Source organism: Microtus oregoni, unplaced genomic scaffold (assembly GCF_018167655.1).
Source record: "Microtus oregoni isolate MIOR12 unplaced genomic scaffold, Mior012 000000F_ref0000247, whole genome shotgun sequence".
Taxonomy (NCBI): Eukaryota; Metazoa; Chordata; class Mammalia; order Rodentia; family Cricetidae; genus Microtus; species Microtus oregoni.
Window position 1 is genome coordinate 80,625,092 of NW_024543059.1, and position 23,665 is coordinate 80,648,756.

At 34.6% G+C, this 23,665-nt stretch overlaps 1 protein-coding gene across 5 annotated transcripts in view; it reads left to right on the top strand.

Annotated features, from left to right (window-relative positions):
- Fnbp1l (formin binding protein 1 like) overlaps positions 1-23,665 on the top strand; it is a 66,282-nt gene that overhangs the window by 36,575 nt on the left and 6,042 nt on the right. For 3 of the 5 annotated variants that reach the window (XM_041648113.1, XM_041648122.1, XM_041648129.1), the window contains exons 6-14: positions 4,671-4,775; positions 7,506-7,634; positions 10,312-10,458; positions 11,306-11,509; positions 12,749-12,907; positions 16,981-16,995; positions 19,773-19,882; positions 21,938-22,070; positions 22,412-22,506. In XM_041648113.1, the coding sequence (XP_041504047.1) occupies positions 4,671-4,775; positions 7,506-7,634; positions 10,312-10,458; positions 11,306-11,509; positions 12,749-12,907; positions 16,981-16,995; positions 19,773-19,882; positions 21,938-22,070; positions 22,412-22,506 (1,097 nt within the window). The remainder of the gene's footprint in view (positions 1-4,670; positions 4,776-7,505; positions 7,635-10,311; positions 10,459-11,305; positions 11,510-12,748; positions 12,908-16,980; positions 16,996-19,772; positions 19,883-21,937; positions 22,071-22,411; positions 22,507-23,665) is intronic. The other 2 variants (XM_041648138.1, XM_041648148.1) reach the window with 1 other exon arrangement.

Below are 23,665 nucleotides of genomic sequence, written 5' to 3' on the forward strand. Positions count from 1 at the left end.
ATATACTGTCTACTTAAAATTCCCCTAAGGTCCTTGATAATGTGGATTTTCTTAAATATTTGCTAAACATGCCAATATTGCCACTAGTCTTCTTTACTGGAAATGCTGGATTGAAAGACTTTGTAGTATAAAGCAGTCTTTAAACATTCAGGTTGCCAATGATTGTTTCTTTGTTAGCATTTTTATGGTAGATACTGTATTCCTTAAGAATAAGAACTTTGTGGCTGAAAGTTTACAAGGGTGTGCAGGGTACACTGTTTTCTCTTCATGCTGTGCAGATCTTTGGCATTTTGAAAGCTCATGCATATATTTGCCATGTTTTTTATATTTTCCTTTTAAAATGCATATTCAAAACTTAGATTTTGAATATTTAATTTTTTAAACTAATTTTAGTTAACTATATTTAACTGTCAATGTTTTTAATCTCCAGTGCTGATTTAGAGTTCATAGGTACATTAATAGTCTGTTTTCGTTTTTTTTTGTAATTGGTTTCAACAAGACTTTTAAGGGAGGATTTTTATTTATTAAATTTTAAATTACTGTCAGTGGCATCCTTAGTTTCTGCCATCTAATTAGTGTGAGAGTGTCTGTATTTTCATTTGCCCAGAATAACATACTCCTATACGAAGGAGATATTGGTTCTTCTAGAAATGCCTGTTACATAACTCTGCTGATAGTTTGCTGACTTGCCTTTAGAACAATTGGCAGTTATTAAGAAAAAGTTGCAAAGGTCTTAAGAAAGAACCATTATAAAAATAAGGTATTTCAAATGTATTTTTAAGTCATTAATAATATTATGAAAGTAAATTCTACCCTAATCAACCCTTTACTTGTACTTGTCCTAATATGTTCAAAAGTAAAAATGACCTGATTTTTATCTTTGGTGGAACCAGCAGTCAGTGAAAGAAACTGACAGTTATAATTTATGTTTGTAGAAATAAGTATAGGATTCTATTTTCTAATTTTTTGTCTTTTTAGTCAAAACAAAATTACAGAATTTCTAATAGTTTGGTAAAGTTGAAAGAAGCTATAAAAGAACTGGGGGGAAATTAGGAGAAAATTGAAGAAAAAGTTGGAAGATAGTTATTACTTTCAGGATGAACAGTGGCTTTTAAATTGAGGGCAGAGTAAACTAAGCTGTGAAAGGGATCTTGAAGATCTTTTGATAGGCCCAGCATCTGACAAGGGCCTATCAGTCAGGAGGCTACAGGTGACAGCTCCCGGGGTCAGTAGTGCAGTGGCGTCACAGGGCTACATGTCGTCTGTGCTTGCTTTGCCGCACGGACTGTTCTGGTTCTTATTCTACAGCTTTGTGCCTTATGGTCAGGGATTGAACCAGTTCTCGTTTAAGTGGCACCCAGAGGCAGGAAAAAAGGAAAATTTCTTTTCTCACTGTCCTTTTTTTTTTTTTTTATCAAGAACATAAAACTTCCAGAAACCCCCAGCAGATCTCCCCCTAGGTACCTTTGATGAGCCTGTGAGGAGAGTGGGACAGCGCGCCACAGCCATTTACAGCCTCTGTATTGAGAGGCAGGTTCTGCTGAGGAAGAATAGGGACTAGACATGGTTTTCACACTGGGAAAGGATTATTTTTAATTCATTTGTATTCTTTTGTGTACTTGACAATTACAGGAAAAGTAAATGTTTTTCCACAAATAAGATACCTAATATAAAATACTTATTTGTAAGTAACCTCAATTTGTATCAGATTTATTAACCCAAAGCCACTGGCTCCACAATGGGATTGGGTAAATAAAAATATTCAAATCTTCTGCTTTCTTTTTTGGGGGTAATTCTCAGAGCACTGATAGCAAGGCATTTTCCAGGCAAGGACTTAGAAGAGGGGTGGGGTGGGGGTGGAGGGGAATCACACAGGGTTTTTCCAAGGAAACTACCTGGCTGTTTCATTCTAGAGGGAAAGACCAGGCTCAACCAACCCCACCTATAGAGTTTTTAATGGGCATTTGAAATAAGAGCACACAGCTAAAGATTCCCCAGACAGAGACCACACTAATATATAGGAAAAAAGCAACTTAGAAGAAACAGCAGTGCTGGGCATGGTGATGCACACCTTTAATCCCAGCACTCGGGAGGCAGATCTTTCTGAGGTTGAGGCCAGCCTGGTCTACTGAAAGAGTTCCAGGACAGCTAGGGCTGCAAAGAGAAACCCTGTCTCGAAAAACCAAAAGGAAAAAGTGGTAGAAAAAGAAACAGCAACTATGAAAGGTAAAAAGCTTAAAAATTTAAAACTGGTATTAATCTTCTCTGTGCAACAGAGGAAATACTATATCTTTGGAAATAAGGACAGTTACTAAAATATGGTTACTAGTTAAAACAGTGGGTATAAGGAACAAAAGAAGTTCATAGAAGGAGGAAAGAAAAATTCACTAGTAAAGCAAAGGAACATAGGTTAAAACTATAAAGCAACATAATAAAATTAGAAGATTTTATTTAGCAGTTTCTTTTTCAAAATAATAAGCATGCCAGATATAAAAGAAAGATGGTCATAAGTAAATCCAGGAAAAAATTCAAAGACATGAATTTTCTGAGAAACACATTTAATCATGGCAACAAAATGATGCAATAAATAAAATAAGCGTGTCTTCTAAAATAATCAGAAATATAAATAGGATTGGGCATATCCTGGTCTGTGTATGTAGAAACCAGAAAATCAGCCAGCAGTGGTTTTGCAAGCCTTACATCTTAGCATTCGGGAGACAGAAGAAGGTTCTCTATGAGTTTGAGGCTAGCTTGGTCTACAAAGTGAGTTCCAGGACAGCCAAAGATACTATACAGAGAAACCCTGTCTTGATCAAACAAACAAACAAAACCCCACAGAAAATAGTAAAGTAGTACTTTTAAATTTCTGAAAGAAATGGTTTCCAACTATATTCAGCCAAACTGTGTTAAAAGTGGTGGGGAGCTGGGCGGTGGTGGCGCACGCCTTTAATCCCAGCAGAGGCAGGCGGATCTCTGTGAGTTCGAGGCCAGTCTGGTCTACAGAGCTAGTTCCAGGACAGGAACCAAAAACTACAGAGAAACCCTGTCTCAAAAAAAAAAAAAAAAAAAAAAAAAAAAAAAAAGTTGTGGGAAAGGCCGTCACAGTAGCTTGGGTTCAGAAAGCTTCATAATGGGGGTGGGGTGAAGTGGTAACAATACAAACATTTCTAATCTCAAAAATAGTATTGGTAACTTTTCAATTAATGTATCTGTAAAAGTTTCTTTGTAAATACTGTGTGTTAGTGTGTCTTGAGGTTCCAAACAAAATGATCCCTGCATTTCCTGAAAATGGTTGATGTAACAGTTTGAGCAAAGCTGTCTGAGCAAGTGATAGGAAATGCAGAAATAGGTTTTGTCTGGTTGCATATAATCTTTGCTCTTTTTAAAAGCTCTGTGAGCTCTTAAATATATTTTTGGGTTACTTCAGTGTGTTTGACAAGATAGCTTGATATTTCTATCAAACAAATGACTTTCATATTGCAACAATCTTTGTAAGAACCACTCAAATAAAATTCTCTGAAAAAGGAAAAAAAAATGGTATTTTACAAACATTCTAGAAAGCTACTGCTAAATGTAATCCAGATAAGAGGTGCAAGGTGTCCTTGGGATTATAGGAAAGGGAAACCCCAAGAGAACAGCTATGCATTGGGATAGCTGGTATGAGTTCAGACGCAAGCAGATTAGAAACCCAAAGGAGAAACTGAACAGAGAAAACAAAATTGATAGAATTCCTAATGTTAGAATTTACTGTGGAGAGATTTAAACGGTGTGGGGAGACTCAGGTTGAATTAGCAATAAGTGTATATTGAAAATAAAAAAATCAAACGTGTGTGTACATTTAAGTATCATGCTTTTGTCATAAATAGCTTTTAAATTTTTCATTTTTTTATGTGTATGAATGTTTTCTTGCATGTATTTATGTACACCATGTGTGTGCCTTGTGCCAGAAAAGGGTGTCAGCTCCCTGGAACTGGAGTTACTGATGATTGTAAGTCAGCCCTCCTCTACAAGAGCTGCAAGTGCTCAACTGCTGAGCACTCATAAACAGCATTTTTAAATCATATTAGTTTGAATTAAAGTTGGGTATGGTGGCACCTAGCTAGGCATCCTAGCACCCTGAAGTCTGAGGCAGGAGGATTAAATGCCCAAGGACAAGTTGGACTACACAAGTGAAATCTAGGCCAGCTTGAACTACATAGTAAAACCCTGCTTTTGTTTATTAAAGGAAAAATCTAACACAAAAACAAGTTTGTATCTGTGCTGATAATACTCCTGTCACATAATAATAGAAGCAACATAAAACCCTTTTGAAGGGATAGTTCTGCATCTTAATTGTGTTGGGGTCCTACTAGAAAAACATGGAAGCAAACACCAAAACTAACCAATGAAGATTTGTTTATAATAAAAATTTTCCCCTTTTTTGGACAGAGAATTAGGTATACACTGAGTATTAATCATGCCTGATTTTTTTCTTTATTGTCAAAAATAAATATCTGATAATTTAAGACACATAAATACCATAACCAATATAAATTAGTTATAATAATAGATTTAATTTTCCAACTTAGAACAATTTTACTTACAGTGTTCCGTTCATTTTTACTTAGCACACATTGGTAACATTTAAGCTACTATTCAAAGGAGATAAGTTATTTCCATTTTCTTTACAGAGTAAAAAGAAATTTGAAAGAGAATGTAGAGAAGCAGAGAAAGCACAACAGAGTTATGAAAGATTGGATAATGATACTAATGCAACCAAGGCAGATGTTGAAAAGGTAAGATGTCCAAACTGCTTTTAAAACTAGATTACTTACTGGTGTGTATTCACTGCATGCAGTCAGCAATCCTGCTTTGAGGTGCAGATACTACACACATGAAAAGAGTGTTCTGTCTAAATATAAAATACACAAATTTTGCTTACTTGAAAATGGCATATGTTGATCTGAGAAGAAAACTTGATAATAAAATATCTTAGCTGCTTTCAGAGTGCTCAGGAGAAACAGTAGCTACTAAGATTGTTTCTTCCCTACTCCAAAATTAGATAGAAAGACCAAGACATATCTATCAAGTATGCAGACTGGGTATGATTGAACAGGACTCCTCAGCAGCTTTGCAGAAGCTAGGCCTTGAGTTGTCACCATGTTACCTAGTCACTTATTGAACGTCTTGTCTCTGATTCTAAGCTGGCTATTCTGTAGCATAAGTTGCTGGTAGCATTGTCCTTGTAACAGTATTTCTTCTTTGTCATTTGCTAGAGCTCAGCTGGTTGCCCCCCTCTATTCCAGCTTTAATTTTCCTTACACAGGCTTTATGCATCTGTGTTTCACAGTTTTGAATTACATAGAAAAAGTCAAATACATTTTTTCGTAATAGTTTTGTATATATTTTAGCTTATTAGATATATCTCTAGTTCTAGATAAACAGATTTCTTCTACTATTCCATATAGGAAATAGCTTGAATTACCTTCATCATGTTACTTTCTTTGACTTCCCTTTAAATTTTCAATGTCCCACTTAGGTCATTTTCTGAATATAATACTATTTGGTCAGATCAGTTCTGATTTTGATTGCCTCTCTTGTCTGAGCACTAAGTTCTTGTTCATGTGACCTGAGTGTCACATTGTTTGAACCAACTCCCATAGAGTTAATGATTATCTGGAATCCTTGTCTTTTCATGTGTAAGTTGATATGAGGATGTGTCTCTCATAACTTACGCTGTATTTTAAATTTGTATGGACATCTTTATTCATGATTAGCTTTGATCCTATTAAGTTTTTTATGTCCTAATTTTGATCGTCTAGTATAATTTCCTTCACAACATTATGCTGTACCTGTAACTGATCAGTGTGTTACTTGACAGTACTGTGAATAACAGCAACTACTAAAGGCACTATTTTGCATGTGGGAGGCTTTTTGAAGGTTAACACCCACTCTTTAAACACTCCTTTGATTCATCAACAAATAATAGTTATTGAAATTTATGTCCTGGGAATGTAAAGTTCCTTGTTTGATGGACTCTTCATTTAACACCTTCATTCTGTCTGCAGAGTTTAGCTTTGCACAGTAGCTAAGCATCTATGTGCTAGTTAACTTGTCCTAACTTTCTCAGAAATTTGGTGTTCATGGTGTAATGTTCAATTATTTGAAGTCTCTTTATTATTAGAAAACTTAACTGTTTTAGTTTGTAGCCGTATTCCCTTGTGCACCCTGCTGAAACCTCCACCATAGCTCATGGGACTTGCAGCTGGTGGGGTAGTTTTCCAACAGGTCATGAGGGCTTAAGGCTAGGATGTTTGGAATCTTTTTCCCAATGTGGTTTATGGTAGAAAGAGAAAGGGGATGTGTAAATAAATGTGTACTTAGGGTTCCAGGTTGGAACTTCAAGTTTTGTTTCAGTTTTTTCCTATAGAAATAACTTCTGTTTGTATTATTTAATTTACATGGTACTTATTCGCAGTAATCTTTTAATAATATGCTGTAGGTTAATAGGGTTTTATGGGCTTATATAAGATCTTGGTTACCTTGCTTCCATAGTCAGTTTATTTCTGAGTTAGTTATGGACTAACGTTAGGTAAATAACTGCATCTGTAGAAATTAGAATCAGAAGAGTTAGGGATAGGGCTGGGGTTTGGATCAATGCACTCATCTAATAAGGGTAAGACCCTTAATTTCAATCCTTAGCCAAAAAAACTAGAAAAAAATAGTGACGTATAGCCCCAGTGTGCTTTGTAATGTATAGCCTGTTAAATGTTTTGTTCCTTGGAACAATGTAAAGTGGACACACACACCTTCCCACCCTCCCCCTCTTTTCTCTCCTCTCTTCTTGCTGTGTTGTGCCTGGGTTGCTATGGAACTCTGATGATCCTCTCCTCTCAGCCTTGTATGTACGTAAGACTACTGGTGTGCAGTGCTGCATCTGGGCAGCCAGTTCTTTCTTTGTTTCCTTTTTTTTTTTTTTTTAAGACCAGTTAGGAAAATTTTTTGCTCATACTCAGTGCATTAGAACGAACAGTTTTATTTATATTCTTGCTAGTGAATATAATTTTCTCTGATTTTCTACAAAAAATTGAATGCAGAACTATTTAAAATAAGTACCTATGGATTTATAGAGATGGAAACTGAATTTTACATTATTCAAACACATTTTAATTGTTATATTTGTTATGTAGTTTCATATTCTAATGGAGTAAAGAAATATTTTACTACCTTTTTAATAGTCAAAAGTATTCCTGGAGGTATTTGTTTTTCTCCTCTTCTGTTTATACATGTTATGTTTCAAGGCATAATGTCATTTTTATTTTCTGTGTGAATTTTGTTACGTAGAGACTTTTTCAGTTACTGCAAAGAGGACAACTATAATAGAGACAGAGGGATTATTGTGATAAGAAAGCCATATAAGATCTGAAAGCATTTTCTTTAGCTGTTGACTTATCTATTGACAAAAATCTAGCTTTGGTATAATTTTCAGGAAAATTAATTTGTTCTTGAACCAATTTTGCCTGTAGGCCAAGCAGCAGTTGAACCTTCGTACGCATATGGCTGATGAGAATAAGAACGAGTATGCTGCCCAGCTGCAAAACTTTAATGGAGAACAGCACAAGCATTTTTATGTGGTGATTCCTCAGATTTACAAGGTAAGTTTAGTTGCATTCAAAGAGTATTTTTGAGACAGAGTTTCACTGTGCATCCTCCCTAGCTGTCCTGCCCCTTCCTGTCCAGGGCTGGGATTGAAGGCGTGCACCACTGCTGTAGGCAGAGACCACTCGTTTGTTTCCTGGATGCCCAGACCCGAAATAATCACACAGAAACTGTATTATTACAACATTGTTTGTCCTATTAACTCACGCTTCTTATTAGCTAGCTCTTAAATCTTAACCCATTTCTGTTAATTTGTGTATTGCCATGTGGTTGTGGCCTATTGGTAAGGTTCCATCTGGCATCTGTCTCCTGCTGCAGCTACATGGCTTCTCATTGACTCTGCCTCCTCTCTCTCTCTACATCTATCTGCTTGATATTCCTGTCTTGCCCTATTCTGCTAAGCTATTGACTGAAACAGCTTTATTCATTAACCAATAAAAGCAACACATAGGCAGAAGGACCTCCCACACCATTTCCCCTTCTCCGTTCAAATAAAGAGGAAGGTTTTAACTTTAACATAGTAAAATTACATATAACAAAACAGGTATCAAGCAAGAATTCCAGTTACAATATTTATATCTATTTTATCTTTTATCATAACTAAGGAAAATTATAATTATTACTATCTATTCTTCAATTCCATCAAAGACCCAGACGATATAATATTACCTAAGTTAACAGGTAGTTGTAAGCTACTTCCAAAACTCTAGAATTGACAGAGACATCTTGCTACCTGGACAGTCATCCAGAGTTCTTCTGTGACATTGGGGCATTCAGTCTTCAGCCTACAGGCCCATAGTATCTGGCAGACTTTTCCATAAAGCAGGAAATTTGAAAGACTGTTTTGCCTCTATTGGCAGTTTGTTAGTCACTTTCTTCTGTATCCTACAGAATGTCTTGCAGACTCTTTCATGAAGCAGGAACCCCGAAGGATCGTCTCACCTTCTTTAGGCAATTTAAGCAGTCATTTTTTTGTGGGTCCTGCATGTCCAGTTCATACAGCATAACATCAAGCAGTACAGGCAAGAGCAGTTTCTTGCCCAAACTCCATAAGGAGCCTCTTCAATGCCCATCTTCCTCTTGAAGTAGTTTGTTGCTGCCAGGATCCAATGTTTCTCATTGTCAAGAAATTTCCTAAGTTCTTAAAACATTTTAAATGCCATATTCTATAGACTTTGAAAGGTTTGAATAATAACTATCCATTTGTTTCTATACATCTAGAAAACATAAGTAACAACTACAAGTTTGACTATTATAGATGACTATCTATTAATTACATTTTTAATTATTAGAAATCAGAATATTTCTAAATTCACTAGTTGCTAAGATAGGTGATGAGATATTTTTATTTTTAAATCAGACTTTTCTGTATATCTATTATTAATGTTACATATAACTCACAAAGCTAATGACAGTTTTTGAAATATAGTTCAGTAGAAGTATTTTCACTGTGTAAAGGGAATTAACTGAGGTTGGATGTTGTAATGTGTTCACCTAGAATTGGGATTTAACTTTTTTGGCACCACCCTAGAATCATTGGCATTAGTGCGGATGGCAGCAGTAAGTCTTCTAACATTTTTGCTGGCCTGACTTTTCTGTCTCTCTGCCTTGCTGGTCTGCTAGGGCATAGTTGTAAGGCTTGCTTATTAGCTCCATGTGCCAACCCTTAATTATAGCTGTAGCAAATAGTGAATCTAGAATTTTAGAAGAAAGGGAGTTAGGGAACCAGTGCTGAATGAAGGCAGAGAGTCTGGGGAAAGAGTGTCACCCAGTGGGTAGCAGATTCTGGTCGTTGAACCCAGAGCAGCAGACCTGTGACTCCTCACTGGGATAGGATTAACTAGCCACATTTTCACATTCTGCAGCAACTTTAGCTTAGAAGTGAAGTACCCTTTGTTTTTGGAGGCCTTTGTGGAACGTGCTTAGAGCAGTCTTGCCATTTTATAATCTTTAAAAATAAACAATCCCCATAGGTTTCAGAATAAACCCCCAAACCTTTGAAACAGCAAAAACGTGATGTGAAGTAGAGTTTGAGATGGTGAGGAGAAAGACCAGTGCTGTCAGAGAGCAAGTGTGCAGAGATGATTTACTGAACTCACTCCCCTGCCTCGACATATTTCCTGTTGTGCGTTTGGACTTGGGGGATTTTAGGCATGTGCTGCCTTGGTGGAGTGACTTTCTGTTCTCCTCCTTGTCCCCAACTCTGAGCTGCCAGTTATAGTAAGGTCTGGGGCCTGTTTGTGTGCCACCATCATGGACACTTCATCCAGCTAGTACTGTAAACCAGTTTAAGGAGTACTTCTCAGTCTTGGGTGTTATGGCTTATTGCTTTAAAAAAAAAAAATTAGTGCTAAAATTTGGTTTTCAAATAGAACATTTCCTGAAAACATAAAAGTTCCCTCATTGATGAGAAAAAGGTAGGAGAGCTGTAACGCATCTATCTGCTTGCCAGCTGAGAAACGTTTTGGACAGTCTTGAATATCAGTATTAAAAGCCTGTTTTGTTCTCCTATTATTTAACAGATTGCAATTATTAATAAGTTTATATAGAACAATTGAAAGATCTTAAAAATACAAGTGTATAGGGAAGAAATCTTTTTGGGGAGGTCATTCATTGTTCTCCTTCAGACTAGAAAATTAATTTCCCTTCATTGTTTGAATTCTGGATTATTAGCAACTACAAGAAATGGATGAACGGAGGACAATTAAACTCAGTGAATGTTACAGAGGGTTTGCAGACTCGGAACGTAAAGTTATTCCTATCATCTCAAAGTGTTTGGAAGGGATGATTCTTGCAGCAAAATCAGTTGATGAAAGAAGAGTAAGTACTGTATTGTCTCTGAATTAATGCATGTGGGGTAGTTCTGCAGTTGAAGTTGAAATGGTTTCCCAGACTTTCCTTAGGAACGAAATAACCTAGGGAATACCTGGCTCTTAATTATTCCTACAGTGAGTTGAACTCTAAAATTTGGATTCTTTAAAAGAAACTTTGCAGCCCTGTCCCTTTCAGTTTTTTAAGTCTAATCCAAGAGTATAACCTTTGAACTGTGTTTATATTGTACTGTTATTCTAGTGAAAGTTAACAGAAGGATGTGGTTAGATCAATCTAGAGCTGTCAGTTGCCTTCAATGCAGGTGTTAGTGCTTGGGCTGAGCAAGAAACAAAGGCAAATGGAATAGTGACCGTGAGGAGGAGGAGGAGGAAGAGGGCATCAGGAGACAAGGACAGCACAGTCCTGTTCTTGAGGACTTAGCAGTGTAGCCTAGTCTAGATTTGATAATTTCTCAGTAGAGCTAATTGAGTCATTAAGAAGTATGGGCAGGCAGACACTGACATTCCAAGGGGATGGACAGAAAAAAGAACTAGTTTTGGATGAATGTCAGATATGTGCTGTGTACTTTAGTCTTCATAGAAAATCATTCAGTCAATACTAATGAGCCTACCTGTAACTAACTGAATCCCTAAATTTAGAAAGGAAAGTTTATTTTGTAGTTTCTTTTTTAAAATTGGGAATAATATAGTGAATGCTTATTACAACAGGGAGAGATTAGTTTTCTTTAAACCTTTGATGATTACTGTAGAACTATTTAAGCCATCATTTAAAAAACGGTTTGAAAGCTAATGTACTGTGGTCAGATAAATGTCTTAAAAATGTTTCTTGTTTCTAGGATTCTCAAATGGTAGTAGACTCCTTCAAGTCTGGCTTTGAACCTCCAGGAGACTTTCCATTTGAAGACTACAGTCAGCACATTTACAGAACCATTTCTGATGGAACTATCAGTGCATCCAAACAGGAGGGTGGCAAGATGGATGCCAAGTCCACAGTAGGGAAGGCCAAGGGCAAACTGTGGCTCTTTGGGAAGAAGCCAAAGGTAAAAACCCAGAGTCCCCATGTGCTGCTCAGACTCTTACTTAGGCAATAGTTAAAGTGTTAAAAAAAAGACGTTGGGCAGATAAATTTTCATTCAGCCAGAATGAGTCAATTAATCTTTTACTAATTATAAAACAGTCTTGTACCTTAATGCTGAGCAATTAATAATGTGGAAGAACTAAGTTTTAATATCTAGTTGAATTAAATGTTTTTGAAATGCCTTTGCATAGAGTTTCTTTCAGAATTCTAAGGCAATGTTTTACTATCACTACTTACTGTAATAATGGAAATTCTTAATTGCAATGAATGATTAAACTCACTGATATGTCAGGTTAGATGTTATAGCTCATACTACTATAATTTTTATTATCCATGTATGATTTTAATGAGAAGAGCTTGATTAGCTTCAGCTTTTAGGAACCTCTAGTTGCCAAGAGAATCTTAGTGTTAGCTTCTTGATGTGCTGTTAATTTCAGGAAACTAAACATAGCTCAACACATGAGCAGATGGAGTAGATGAGTGCTTTCTCTCTCTGTGGTCCTCCAGTCCGATATGCTGTACTTCTTAAAGTACGCTTAATTTAATTCATTGCTTTGATCTTGGCATATGAAGGTATATACAATTTAACTCAAATTTCCTATTTGTAAGTATCTTTAAAACACAGCTACAGGTAACTCAGGCTTTACCTATGCTTTTAGTAATGCTGTCCAGTCAAGAAGTTTGGCCAAAGCAGTGTAGCTAGAGCAGCTTAGAAGTTACAGATTACAACACTTAAGAAGAGACAGCCTGAGAGGAGAGCTTTGATATTATGGGAAGCTTTTTGAATATTTATGGTAATTAGGTACAGTTTTAGAAGTATTTTGTGTGATAACTTTAACTATAGCTGCTGCCTTTATCTCTTGACAACTACAAGTTAAATATAACCCTTACAGGAATCCATTATGGTGATAATATGCTAGAATCCAGATTTTTTTTAATCTAAGTTTTATTGTTCTTACATAATTTGTTTACTCTATATTTTTAATCTATTAGCTTGTTTAAAAAACATGAAGTCATATTGTGTAAAAGTAACTGACTTTTAAAAGATAGCTTTGGCAAAATTATGTTTATTCTCTATTTTCTTAGAAAACTTTAGTTGAAGTATATTTTGTGAAAAATATGTTGCCAGAAATAGAATTTTCATTTAGGAAAAAGCTATTCACATTTGGCTTATTGATTCCTTTCTTTATTTCCATATTAGCCACAGTCCCCACCCTTAACCCCTACTAGTTTATTCACATCCAGTACTCCTAATGGGTCCCAGTTTCTCACATTCTCCATTGAGCCCGTGCATTATTGTATGAATGAAATAAAAACAGGGAAGCCCAGAATTCCTTCTTTCAGAAGCCTCAAAAGAGGGGTAAGTTTAAAAATGGGTTGAAATGCATGATGGCCTAATTGTGTGTGTAGTGTGGCTTTTTCAATACTCTCCACCCTCATTATAAGGCTCTCTCCTGTAAATACATAGTCCCCACAGAATTAAGTATAGCTGCCCTCAACTACAAAACAACTCCTCTTTATAACATTTGAAATGTTCAACCATAAAAAATGGTATTATAAAGAGGGTGCTGGGTACGATCATATTTTAGCTTTTTTTGTTTATGTGAAATCATATGTCCACCATTGTCTTGTAATGTATTTACATTTTTGAGACTTTCAGTAATTTGTCACTGGAGTTGCTCTTGTAATTATAATATCACTAATGCTGACTTCACCTACCAATTTTATAGTCTTGTTTTGTTGACAGTAAAATGTCAAGCGTGATTTAAATTGCCCTACTTACTTTTAGGTGCATAAAATTTCTAATACCCCAATAATAAACAAAAACTAAAAGCCATTGTGGTGGTGGAACACACCCTTGTAATTCCAGCACCTAGAAGGCTGAGGCAAGAGGATAGAATTTGAGGCCTAACTTGTTTACATATGGAGTTAGATCAGTCTTGGTTGTACAGAGAAATGATATTTCTAAAAGCAAAAAATTAAAAAAAGATAATTAGTACATTAAATACAAAGTGTTATATATAAAATTAATATATTAAAAATATTTATTAAATGATAAACCCTTTAAAATATTTAAGTATTATTAGTAATGTTCATAAGGAGTTTGTTTTCATGAACAGCATCAAAAACTCCATTTTATTAAGAGTTTTATCCTTTACTCTTTTTTTAATTGACCAACCTTAGACATCTATTCCTAAAAGTGCTTTACAAATGAAAATGTATAGACTAGTAAAATTCAAATACAGTTTTAAACTGTCTCTTAGCAATGACTGTTAACATTACTAATAAATAATGATACTCCATTATTAGTAAAGCTATTTTTTCTTTTTCTTGGTTCTGAAGATTGAGCATAAATTACTCCCCAGCCCATAAATTTTTGTTTTTATGTTTTTAGCACTTTTAATTATATAGCTATAATTTAGGTTAATTTATAGGATTTTTGGCCATTTGAAAGACACAGTTGTGATACCATATATACCATCCAATTATTAACAATAATATAGTAATAATGTGCTCTCTCTCTTTCCTTTAGCTTTTCCCAAAATTAAAGTACATTTACATTTAGCTACCTGAAGAACAAAATATATTTGTTCAGGGCAAGGTCACATTTTATCTATTAAGATAATGTGACAAGCTTCACTGATGGCAGTAATGTAGTGTAACTTCCTCCTTCAACTCCCCCTCAACTTAGCTAACTGAATTGCTTGCTGGAGAGGTTATACTTGGGATTCCTCTTGCCATAGTTATGAATAGAATTCCTAAGTTGCTTCTCATAGATAACGTGAAGTAAATTTAATTATATGGAAAAAAAATTAAAGGAGTTAGAACTATAAGGCCTGGAGGAGAACCTTAAATGTGTGACATTCTTACTGAACAGTTCGCAGCTAGAATCTTAAAACTGCAGCACTTACAAATTGTTAGCTTGCTCATTATTATTAGTTTTATTTTCATGTGTTGCTCTAATTTAAAGTCATAAATTGTTTTCATAATTTTGGAAAACTGAAGAATGCAGTGTTCAAAGTAGAAACTAGGACAGGTGAACCCAACCGGAGGATTAGAGGGCAGAGCAGGGAGGACAGTATTTGTCTTGGGATTGAGAAATTTTTATATTTTGATTGATCTTTGGAAGTTTACTAGATAATATTTCAGAATTAACACTAGTGATAGCGATATTATCTTTCCACTTAAGAATTCCACAAGGAAAGTATACCTTAAACTAATATTTTTACATGGATTTTTCAGGGATTTCAGTCCAGTTAATTTACAGTGTTGGTGTATATATTCACTTTTAAAGAAAAACTGATGTATTCAGTCTCATGGTCAAGGATTTGAAAACTGTTACATCAGAACGATGATTTTGAGTTCGGCAGTGGTGCCACTGGATCTGCTCTAAAGTATAAGGTTCTATAATTGACCTCTGTGACGTCAAGCTCTGTGCCTCAGTGACTCAGAAATACACTCAAATTTGCTTAATACACAAACGAACATTTTTAAACTTTCTTTTGTTTTCATAGACATCCCTTTTTAAAGTAACAGAATTACTTAGCTTATAATAGGAATTCATGTTTGTGTTTAATTATTCATAATCTTAACAGAGTTTCAGAGTTACTCTTTCAAGCTTTTATATATTGAGAATATAGTTCCATGGTTTTGACCTGTTCTAAATGAAACACACCTAATTATTCCTTTACTTAATGTTAGTACTCCTGTATTCTATAGTACCTTAAGATGGAGTGATTGTATGAAATTTTCTAGTTTGTAAACTATTTCTCTGTGAAACTCTGGTAGTTTTGCATGAACATGTAACACTTTAAAACAGATTATATTTGTGCTGTTTTTACAGAGAACTTTAGTTTTCAATGAACTATAAGTTGTTCTGCTTTTTAGTAAAACTAGATAAGCTAAAATAGAAACATTTGTTATTTTAGCTATAATTATCCTGTTTTCTTTAAAAGATTAAAATATAAATTAGAAAAATAATTATCACTCAGTAGTAAAAATTAGTATAAAAGTTAAGCCACTCATTTGACTAGTTTATTCTTTGTTGTACAATTTTTTAGTGTTTAAAGAATACTGTGAATATCTTCCTTAATTTATCTGTCTGTTTTTCTCGCTGAATTTTGTGATAGCAAAAGAAATTTTTTCTTCTTTAAACTACTGACAGTCTAAAGAATGTTAAGCTTAGTTTAGAAAGACAATGGATAGCAAATACCATCTTTTTGTCATAATCATTAATATACATGGCCAACTCATCAGAGATAAGGGGTAGATATTTTTGCTAGATATTTATTAAATATCTTTCAATTTTTATGTGAAATTTTGTGATATATATTTTACCTTTCCTTAAAACAACATGATTTAAAAAACAGAAAATACATTTTTTTATGAGGGGTACTAGGGATTGAACCCGTGGCCTTGCAGGTGTGAGGCAAATAGCCTGTCACTGACTTGTGCCTCCAGGCCTCCAAAATGAAGACATTTTAAGACTAGCTGAATGTGACGAGTGTGAAGACTTATAAAGCTTGATGCATCATCTAGGCCACTGTGTGTGTGTGCGCGCTTGTGTGTGTACTCATGTGTGATACATTTTGTGCCATTGCAGAATCCTATTGTCAAAATGGTTTATGATATTTTGATTCTATAAGAGCACCTGTAGTTGATCTCTTCTGACTCTGTTCATATGCAGTTTGCTAAAATTGATGTTACGGGTTTAGTGCTGTTTTTCAGGCACACCGATTTCAGAATGAAACTTTAAAAATAGAAAATCTATTTTCAAAGCAACACCTAAGCTATATCTTTGTGTGTAATAAGTATATAAAGAGAATTTGATACAGGATAAATCATTTGTTATTTTTATTTTTAGAAATAGCACCTTAAGAACATTACCTTTACCAAACTTTGTTTACATTTAAATCCACAGTAGTGTTTGAAGTATGAAGCTAAAGAAACTAAAGGAAATGTTGCTTTCTCTGGTGCATTGGGAAGGACATTTTGGGTTTTAAACTTTCCATAGATTTCCTTTTAAGTGGCTGACATTAGATCTTTTTGATTCAATGTATTTCAAATATCATATCACTGATTCTGAAAATGAATGACATGAGTAAATGCCTTCATAAAATTCTCTTTGAAAGAGAATATATGATTACTGGCAGAATGATTTACTTTTGAGTTTTAGTTAAATTTAGAAAATATCTGCCCATTATCAGTGTGTGCTTTCCTTTCTTTTTATTTTTCTTTTTTTTCTGTGCAAGTAATTTGCTTTCCCAAATGTGCTTAAAGCTTTTTGTTTTTGTTTTTGGCAGAATTGTTTGGATTGTAAAGTGTACTTATTTTTTTACTATAGTAAAAAAAATATAGGTTATTGCATCTTTTGTATTATGATTTCATGTGAATAATTTACCATTTCTTTCTGTTTTCCATTGAACTATTCAGTGGTCGGTGAAGATGGTAAGCCCTGTGTGCTGATCTATATACTGTGCAAACATTAAATAATCTCAAAACATTGTTTTATTTAATTCAGAACAAGTGTTAATGTACATCCACATTTTCAACTTGTATGTTTTTTCTTTTTATAATTTAATCCATAGTCCAGCATATGCCAATACCTATTGGGTGTCTTAGATTAGACAGTAATGGGGTTAACTGTCATCAGCCCATCAAATTCTTAAATGTTATTGGATAGAATCTGTGTCATGTTTAAGAGAATTTAAAATTTTTTAATAAATTTTTTATTTACATGGTGCAAAAGTTGTTGTACAGTAGTAAAATTTAGAAAAATATTTTTCTTTTTAAATACTTTTTTTAAAGGTCATATAAACTTGTTTATCATAAGAATTATTAGGGGAAAAAAAAAAAAAAGAATTATTAGGTTTGTCTAATAGAGAAAAAAGTTTAGTTAATTTCATTATGGGTTCAGTGCTTTGTTCAGAAGCACAGGTAATCTGTTTTTGTGTGTGAGTGTGTGTGAGTGTGTGTCCCCATCCCTCAGTGTTTGAGGTGTTCCTATATACATTTATGCACACAAATTGAGTTACATTATGAAGACCTAATCCTCAAATTATTGGGTGCTTGGATAGAAAACTATGCACACAGGTTTAGAAAACAAATTACTGTTTTAGTCATTTGTAGTTGAGACTTTTATAAGTTCCTTGGTAGTAAGAGGATTTGGTAAATGCCTTGCTTGTTTTTGTTTTGAAGACCTTGGTAAATAGAATGGATTTGCTTTGTGCACTTATATAAAAAGGGTTATAATGTTGAAATGAGATCAGGAATGCAAGTGCCTTGATACCTATTAAAACATTATATTTCTTTATTTCCTTAAATAATGTTCAAGCTTTTCAGAAACATTTTTCAAATATAAATTAGAAGGTTTTCTTTGTACTGTTACATGATAGTGTAATCCCTGGGCCCCAAATTAGAATGAATATAACAAATTACATTGAACATTAGCTAATAAATATAAAGGGACTTTATATAGAAGATTTTGATATTCCATTATTTACTTTAAATTTGACTGATTAACATTGTCACAAATGCCTGATACAAAACACAAGCCACTTAGACAGGGCCCCACTTTTAGTCGTCATGCTGGTTGAATGCCCATAGTGAGGCCTCTGAGTAAATATTCTCAGAGGTTCTTGTTAGTTAACTGTAACATTTGGTCATGGCTTTTCTTGTAAGTGAATTTACTTTTGTTTAAAAGTAAATGATGCAGGCACGGAGAGGTGGCTCGTTGGTTAAGAGCTGTTCTTACAGAAGACCCAGGTTCTATTCCTAGCACTTACATGGTCACATGGTAGCTCAGAATGGTCTGGAGCTACAGTTCCAGAGGATCCGATGCCCTCTTCTGGCCTCTGCAAGAGTGAGCTGTATGTACAGACACTGATGCAGGCAAACATCCATACACATAAAATTATAAAATAAAATAATTTAAAGGTAAATGAAGTGTCCTTGTACATAGTGAAATCAAGCCATTAAGCATATGTTAAAGGTACTAGTAGCCCAGAGAGCAAGAATACATTTTATTTTATAAGCTTGTCTTAGCAGCACTTTAAAAAATTGAACAATATTCATATTCAACCATTTGAAGTGAAAAATAAGTGTTAATTTTTGGAATGTAATATGTTAATACAGGTTATATTAAATTGATTCAGTAATTAATAATGGTTCTGTTATAATCTCTAATAATATAGCTGAAGTAATAATGGTTAATATTTAAGAGGAAAATGGAACCAAGTGTGGTGACACACTCTTAGCTAATACCAGGAGGCTAAGACAGAAGGCCTGGGAATTTAGGGCAGGGCTACACTAAGTGAGGCCTAGTCTTCAGGAAAAAGACATCATTAATAGAAAATCTCCTATATACCTGCATTTCATTAATCTAGATTCAGAAGCATTGAAGCCTTTCTAACCAAGAAACCTTAAAGAACTGCGTCAAGACTGGGCATGGTGTCACATGCTTGTAATGGTAGCACTTAAGAGACTGAGGCAGGAGCATCTGAGCTCAAATTACAAACTATAGTTAAGAGACTGTTGTCTCAACAAAATAGAGAGGGAAGTGGGATTATATTTTTTGGAAACAACTGTGGTGTATAATTCAGTTCTACAAAACGAAGATTGGAAGTGTATTCCAAATTATGAATATAATTTCCAATCAGTAGATTATACCTTTAATGTTTTAATGATCAGAAATATTTTGTTTCCAAATGGTCTAATAAATGTAATCATTCAAAAACTATCTGCAGTATTGAAATATATATTAAATCAGTTGTCTTTAAGCGGTAAGTTGCTTATCTTGCTCACTTACGAACTTTATATTTTTATTTTCCACATTCATGGTATTCAGAATGTCATGACAGTGAATTTTATTCCTTAAGGTTCTATGTACAAGAACATACACAGTAACAAGATAATGTAAATAAGAAGTGTTCTGTGTTCCCATTCTGTTGTTGCTGTAAGAAGCCTCATGTGTTTAACTCTCCTGAGACTTGAAATAGTGTGATACAGTTATTACTCAGCTGTATTTGGTGAGGTTTCTGTTTTTATTTCTGCCTATTTTCATGTTTTATTAGAAATTTAAGCTCTTTTTACTAATTGCTATGCAGATTTTTTTTAAAGATTGAGGCTAATTGAAAATTAAAGTTAGTATTATTTTATAAAAAGGTAAAGTTTAAAAATAAAATATCTAAAGCTGTCTTTAATAGTGACTTAGACTCTCTTTTCAGGGCCCAGCACTAGAAGATTTCAGTCATCTGCCACCAGAGCAGAGGCGGAAGAAGTTACAGCAGCGCATCGATGAACTCAACCGAGGGCTGCAGAAAGAGTCAGACCAAAAGTAGTGTTCCGTTAAGCCCTCATTGTTCTTCCTTTTAGAGTCTCATATGATACATGATACATAGAATATTTCTAAATCATTTATTCTTGCCTGGGGGTATAGTTCAGTGGTAAGAGTATTTGCCTAGCATTCATGAATACCTGAATTCAGTCATCCCCCTTCCCTGCCCCAAAAGTCATATATCCCAATTGAAACACTTCTGAAATTTTTTTTAAAAATGTTTATTTTTATTTTATATGTATGAGTATTTTATCTGTGTGTGTGTGTGTGTGTGTGTGTGTGTGTGTACACAACTTGGGTGCCTGTGGAGGCCAGAAGACCTCTGGAACTGGAGTTACAATGGTTGTGAACCTCCATGTGGGTGCTGGGAATAGAACTTGGTTCCTCTAGAAGAGTAGTCAGTGATCTGAGTTATCTCTCCAGGCCCCTGAAATGCTTTTTTTTAAGGGGGAAAAAAAAAAACATACTACCTAAACTAGAAAACATTATGACTTACATGTTATTTAGGCAAAAATCAAATACAATATTTTTTTAATTGCAGATTTTTTTGTTAGTTGCTATTGGAGTTCCTTCTACAAATTTGTAAAAATAAAACAGAACCTCAAGACATGGTAATTCATTGTCAAGAATAGTTTTACCAGCACCAACCACGTCTTATATATTGTTTAAATTATCAATTGAGTTCAGAACAGTTGATTGAGGGATTATATACACTACTCATCAAACATTTTTCATGGAGTATGATGTCATTAAATCCTTCAAAATGGCTATCTGAGGTTGTTCTTACTGTATAAGTGGAAAGGTGGAAATTGGAAATTATAAACTGTTGTACTAGAACAAGGGAGAAGTATAGGATGGGTTAGGAAAAGTCTTAAGGTACTGTCTTGTAGCATTCTGTTGGTAATGGGGGTGGGGTCTCTAGAAGTTTTGAATGGGCTTGAGGACATTAACAGCTGTCCTAGAAAAGACTGAACCTTATGTAGATGAGAAAAGGAGACTTGTTAGGGAACTAACTTGTAGATACTGAATTGAAAAGCAAGCAAAATAAATTTTGAATTGAAAGTAGTGGTTTTGCTTATGTTTTGTGAAAAATCCACACAGAAAGTGTCTAGTTGAGTTTGGAAATAGACACCTAGAACTGAAGAGAAACTGGAGACAAACATTGGAGGAGAATCATCTGAAGATGAAGCAGTCTAAAGAGGAGTGTAGGATGAGAAGACACTGCTTGTCATTTTATGTAACAGACATTTAAAAGTTGAACAAAAGAAGAAGCCAATGAATGATTGTTAAGAAAGCAGAGGCGTGGAGGAAAAATCGAAACTAGAACGTTTAGGTCAAGAAGGAAGAGTATTAAGGAGTATTAGTCAACAGTGTCAGGTGCTTGTGTCAGACACATTGATTGGATATAGTCTAGGGTAATGGGACTAGAGAAGAGGAGGTAGGCTAAGAAATTGGCAGGGAGCTGAAGGGGGCACAGTTAAAGATGGCATTGCTATTTCTAGCACAGGTGAGTGGGAGGACAGTGGTGCTGTGGGAAATGAGATAAGGAATGCTGCAGGAATGATGATGCTCGGTGCAAATAGAATGAGGTTGATTTAGAACCAGGCATGGTGTCACATCTGTAATCCTAGCACATCAGAAGATCGAGAGTTTAAGGCCAGGCTGGGCCACCTAGTAACAACCTGTTTCTAAATAAAGCAACCTAATGAATTTGATTTGGAAAACAATATGTTTAAGAACAGTGTAAAATATTCCACTAACAGTTTATTAAGCCCATATATGCGTAAGTTACATAAGACCTGAGAAATGTTTTTCATATTAGAAGTCTTTTAAATGTAAACAGTCAAGCACAGTCATGTTTTAAAAGAGTCTTCCTTAAATTACTCATTATGTATACATAGTCATATACAGACAGACAGCCTTATGTGAATTTTCATTATTAGGATACATTAGTCTAAACTTAGAAATGTGACTCTTTAAGGCTGAGGTTAACTTTAGTCCCCAGTGAAACACTTATGTGGATGGTTAATCTTGTGATTTCCTTTTGTTTCTCAGAGAAGCACTCAACAAAATGAAGGATGTGTATGAGAAAAATCCACAAATGGGAGACCCAGGAAGTTTGCAGCCTAAATTAGCAGAGACCATGAATAACATTGACCGCTTACGAATGGAAATCCACAAGAATGAGGTACATATGTTAACTCAGCAGTCTGAAATAAAAGCATATTTTTAAGTATTTTATAAGCTTTATAGTGATTGTGTTTTGCTAGACTTATATACCAATATTTATGTTTAATTTAGAATTTATGAATTGAGATATAATTATGATATATAATTATCAAATTAACAGCCTATTGATTTTGTTATTTGAACCTTCATATAAAACTAAATATACTTTTTTAAAAAAATCAACTCTAAAATTAATTCTCTGAGAATCATAAAGTCTGAAAGTACATTTAAATTTAGGGTGCCTTAGGAGTTTCAGACTTACTGAACTGTCGGGTATTTTGTCTTTTTTTCTCTCTGAAGGCATGGCTCTCTGAAGTTGAAGGCAAAACAGGTGGAAGAGGAGACAGAAGACATAGTAGTGACATAAATCATCTTGTGACACAGGGCAGAGAAAGGTCAGGGTTTGTTTTAGTTTTTATTTTTAATTTCATTATTCATTTAATTTTTATCCTTTTTTGCCCCATTAGTAAGTTTGGTTAAATAACTTCAGTCTTTTGGAACTATTTTGTACCTTAAGTAATGGTTGTAGGAAAATTAGAAATTTCATCTTGTTCAGTTCTAGTTTACTACATCCCTGAGCGTGTAAGAATAAAAATAACAACACAAACTAACAGACCTAGGAACCTCAGGGATGGGAGAGATTCCCTTAAGGTTTTTATGGACTTGGTTAGCTTATGATGGGGGGGGGGGGGCCTATGCTATCAAATTGCTTAGAATTTGGTGAAGAAGAAAAGGAGCTGTGTCTTAGCTTGGACAGTTTTCAACTTAGCTTTTGCAAGGTCTCCATCCTGCTTATGACATGTCTTCCTTAGTGTAATGTGTTTGTTTTTCCCTATCATTAAAAAATCAGAAAACTGGGTTTCATCTTTTAGAAAATTTGAGAGGCCTAATATCAGATATTGGTTTACTGATTACAACATAATTCGAGCACGTTCTTTTTTTCATATTTCCTTAATCTCAGTTTCCTAAAAACACAAAATGGAAGTTAAAATACTCACTTGTTGCTGGCAAAGGAAGTGGTGTAGGCAGCTAGTAGTGAAATACCTGGTCCTGGTGTGTGTTTCACAGGTGGGAGGGAGTGCCTCCTCTCCAGCTCCTGTCACTTCAAGAGATATATACAGATAACTGGTTTTTGTTATTAGGCTAAAAACCCAACTAAATGAGTTTGGTTTTTCTATTATGTGTGATTTTAAAATATGGTTTTCTAACTTACCTAGCAGTGCTGCCAAGTCTACTGCGTGCATGTGTTAATCCGTTCTTTTGGATTTTCTGAATTACTAGTTTCCTTTAATCAGTTGGAAATCATATTATTTGAATTTGGAGTATTTTGGTTTTAAGTAGCAGATTGAATTTTTATTTAAAAAAATTAATAGAGGAAAAGTGCACTTCGTTAAATAAGAAACAGCCTAGATAATATTCTTAGGACTTGATTTTGTTTTTTGCTTTTGTTTTTATTTTGTTTTTCCTATCTCTTGGCTGTCCCTCTTCCTGTACTGGGTCTGTTTTAAGGCTCCAAATGATTTTTTTTTTTAATTGAAATTTGTAGTTTTCCTC